Source organism: Buceros rhinoceros, unplaced genomic scaffold (genome assembly GCF_000710305.1).
Source record: "Buceros rhinoceros silvestris isolate BGI_N320 unplaced genomic scaffold, ASM71030v1 scaffold23168, whole genome shotgun sequence".
Taxonomy (NCBI): Eukaryota; Metazoa; Chordata; class Aves; order Bucerotiformes; family Bucerotidae; genus Buceros; species Buceros rhinoceros.
This window is the reverse complement of record NW_010425439.1, coordinates 1,130-3,063: the sequence shown is the minus strand read 5'-3', so window position 1 is coordinate 3,063 and position 1,934 is coordinate 1,130. Positions and strand designations below refer to the sequence as shown.

The window sequence follows — 1,934 nt, the reverse complement described above, 5'->3', positions numbered from 1 at the left end:
AGCCTGCCACCCCGTCCCCCATCACTTCCGCGGGTACAAGGAGCCAGGTCAGCCCCTGCTCCGCCTGCCGGGGCTGTCCTTGGGGTGGTGGCAGGGCTGTGCCACGTCCTCGGTGTTTGCCATGTGGAGAGACTGGTGCGGGTGCTGTAGGTCACCTCTGCTGCGCCATGCTTAGGGATTGGGATGCTCACGGGAGAGCACTGGGATCACTGGGATCCAGGCACCCAGGGAGCCCCCTTGGCTCAGGGCTGGGGGGAGGCAGAGGTGGGAGGGACCGTGTGTCCTCACCGTGCTTCTACCCTCCTGCAGCGGGGTCATCGGCAGCGGCCTCTGCATCTTCTCCAGGTTCCCCATCCTGGACACCTTCCTCTACCAGTACTCGCTGAATGGGTACCCCTACATGGTGAGTGGGGCAGGGGAGGCATACAGCATTGTGATGCCCGGCCCCACAGAGCTCTACCAGCCCCACTCTGCTCCCCTTCCCCTTCCGCAGCTCCAGCATGGGGACTGGTTCGGTGGCAAGTCCGTCGGCCTCGTCATCACTAAGATCTCTGGGATTGTCTTCAACATCTACGTAACCCACGTGAGCACCCCAGGGAAGGACCCGGCACAGGGGGGACAATAGGGAGGAGGGGGACATGAGTGGCCGAACCCCTTTGTCAGTGCTCCTTGCTTTCACCACTGCTCTGCACTATTTCTTCTGGGACTATGCACCGGTTTAATGACATATTGCTCTGGAAGGGGACTGGGGCAGGCAGGGACCCACAAACTGGCCGTGTGGTGGGGTGAGCATCCCAGGCTGCCCCCAGAAAGGGTGAGATGAAGACAGAAGGGTCAGCCAGACCCCAGAGGGACTGTCTGGAGGGGCTGGGTGGGTTTGCAGGGATCCTAGGAACAGGGCAGGTGCTGGCATGGGGGTCACAGCCACTTTGCCCCCCTCCTCTTGCCAGCTGCATGCTGAGTACTGCCGGGAGAAGGACGCCTACCTGCCCCACCGCCTGGTGCAAGCCTGGGAGCTGGCCCAGTTCATCCGGTGAGCATCCCCCCTCTGCAGGTCCCTGGGGCCTGCATAGTCACCCCTGCCCCTGGGGCTTGTACTTCAGAGAGCTCCCAGTTGCACCATTCCCAGACAGGAGTAAGGCTGGGGAGCACCAGGGGTTCCCAGTCGCGCCAGTCTGGCACAGGGCAGGGTGGGGAGGGGGATTACCTATCCCTGTCCCCACAGACACACCTCGAAGGCAGCCAACGTAGTGCTGCTGGGAGGGGACCTGAACATGCACCCCGAAGACGTGGGCATCCGGCTGCTGCGTGGCTGGACGGGGCTGCGGGACACCTTCAGCGAGGCCACGCGCTTTGAGGTGAGTGGTGGCAGGTGAGGAGGGTCCCAGGGGCACCCCGAGAGCCACTCACTCACCCAGGTGGTTGCTCTCAGGGCTGCAAGGATGGCTGCACCCTCATCCCCAAGAACTGCTTCACCATCAAGGCAGAGCTGCTGCCCTTCCCGCTGGGCATCCGCATTGACTACATCCTGTACAAGGTAACGGGGGACCCTTGGCCACCGGCTCTGGGTGGCAGCGGTGGGGAGGCATCGCTGTGACCCACCCCATCCTCTCGCCCAGGCCCTCTCCGGCTTCACGGTGAAGTGTGAAGAGCTGAGGACCACCACGGGGACAGCCCCGGGCATGGACATCCCCTTCTCGGACCACGAAGCCGTGATGGCAACGCTGCACATCCAGAGGCAGGGACAGGCTGCAGGTGCCACCCCCAGCACAGCTGGTAAGGTGGGGGGGTCCTGCTGGGGTCCCTCCATGTGCTGCAGGGGCTGGTGGATGGACTGATAGAGTTGGAGGAGTTTTGGGGGATTTGTTTCCCCTTGTTTAGGGCACCCCTTGGGGTACTGCTTGCAGAGGGGGGCATGGACAGGGCAGAGCAGC

At 63.4% G+C, this 1,934-nt stretch overlaps 1 protein-coding gene across 1 annotated transcript in view; it reads left to right on the top strand.

The window, feature by feature from the left end:
• The window catches only part of SMPD2 (sphingomyelin phosphodiesterase 2, neutral membrane (neutral sphingomyelinase)), a gene marked incomplete at its 3' end in the record, with an annotated part of 3,141 nt that overhangs the window by 754 nt on the left and 453 nt on the right, over positions 1–1,934 (top strand). Inside the window, exons 4-9 of the mRNA XM_010141163.1 lie at positions 310–403; positions 494–583; positions 951–1,033; positions 1,226–1,358; positions 1,433–1,537; positions 1,620–1,776. Coding sequence (XP_010139465.1) covers positions 310–403; positions 494–583; positions 951–1,033; positions 1,226–1,358; positions 1,433–1,537; positions 1,620–1,776 — 662 coding nt within the window. The remainder of the gene's footprint in view (positions 1–309; positions 404–493; positions 584–950; positions 1,034–1,225; positions 1,359–1,432; positions 1,538–1,619; positions 1,777–1,934) is intronic.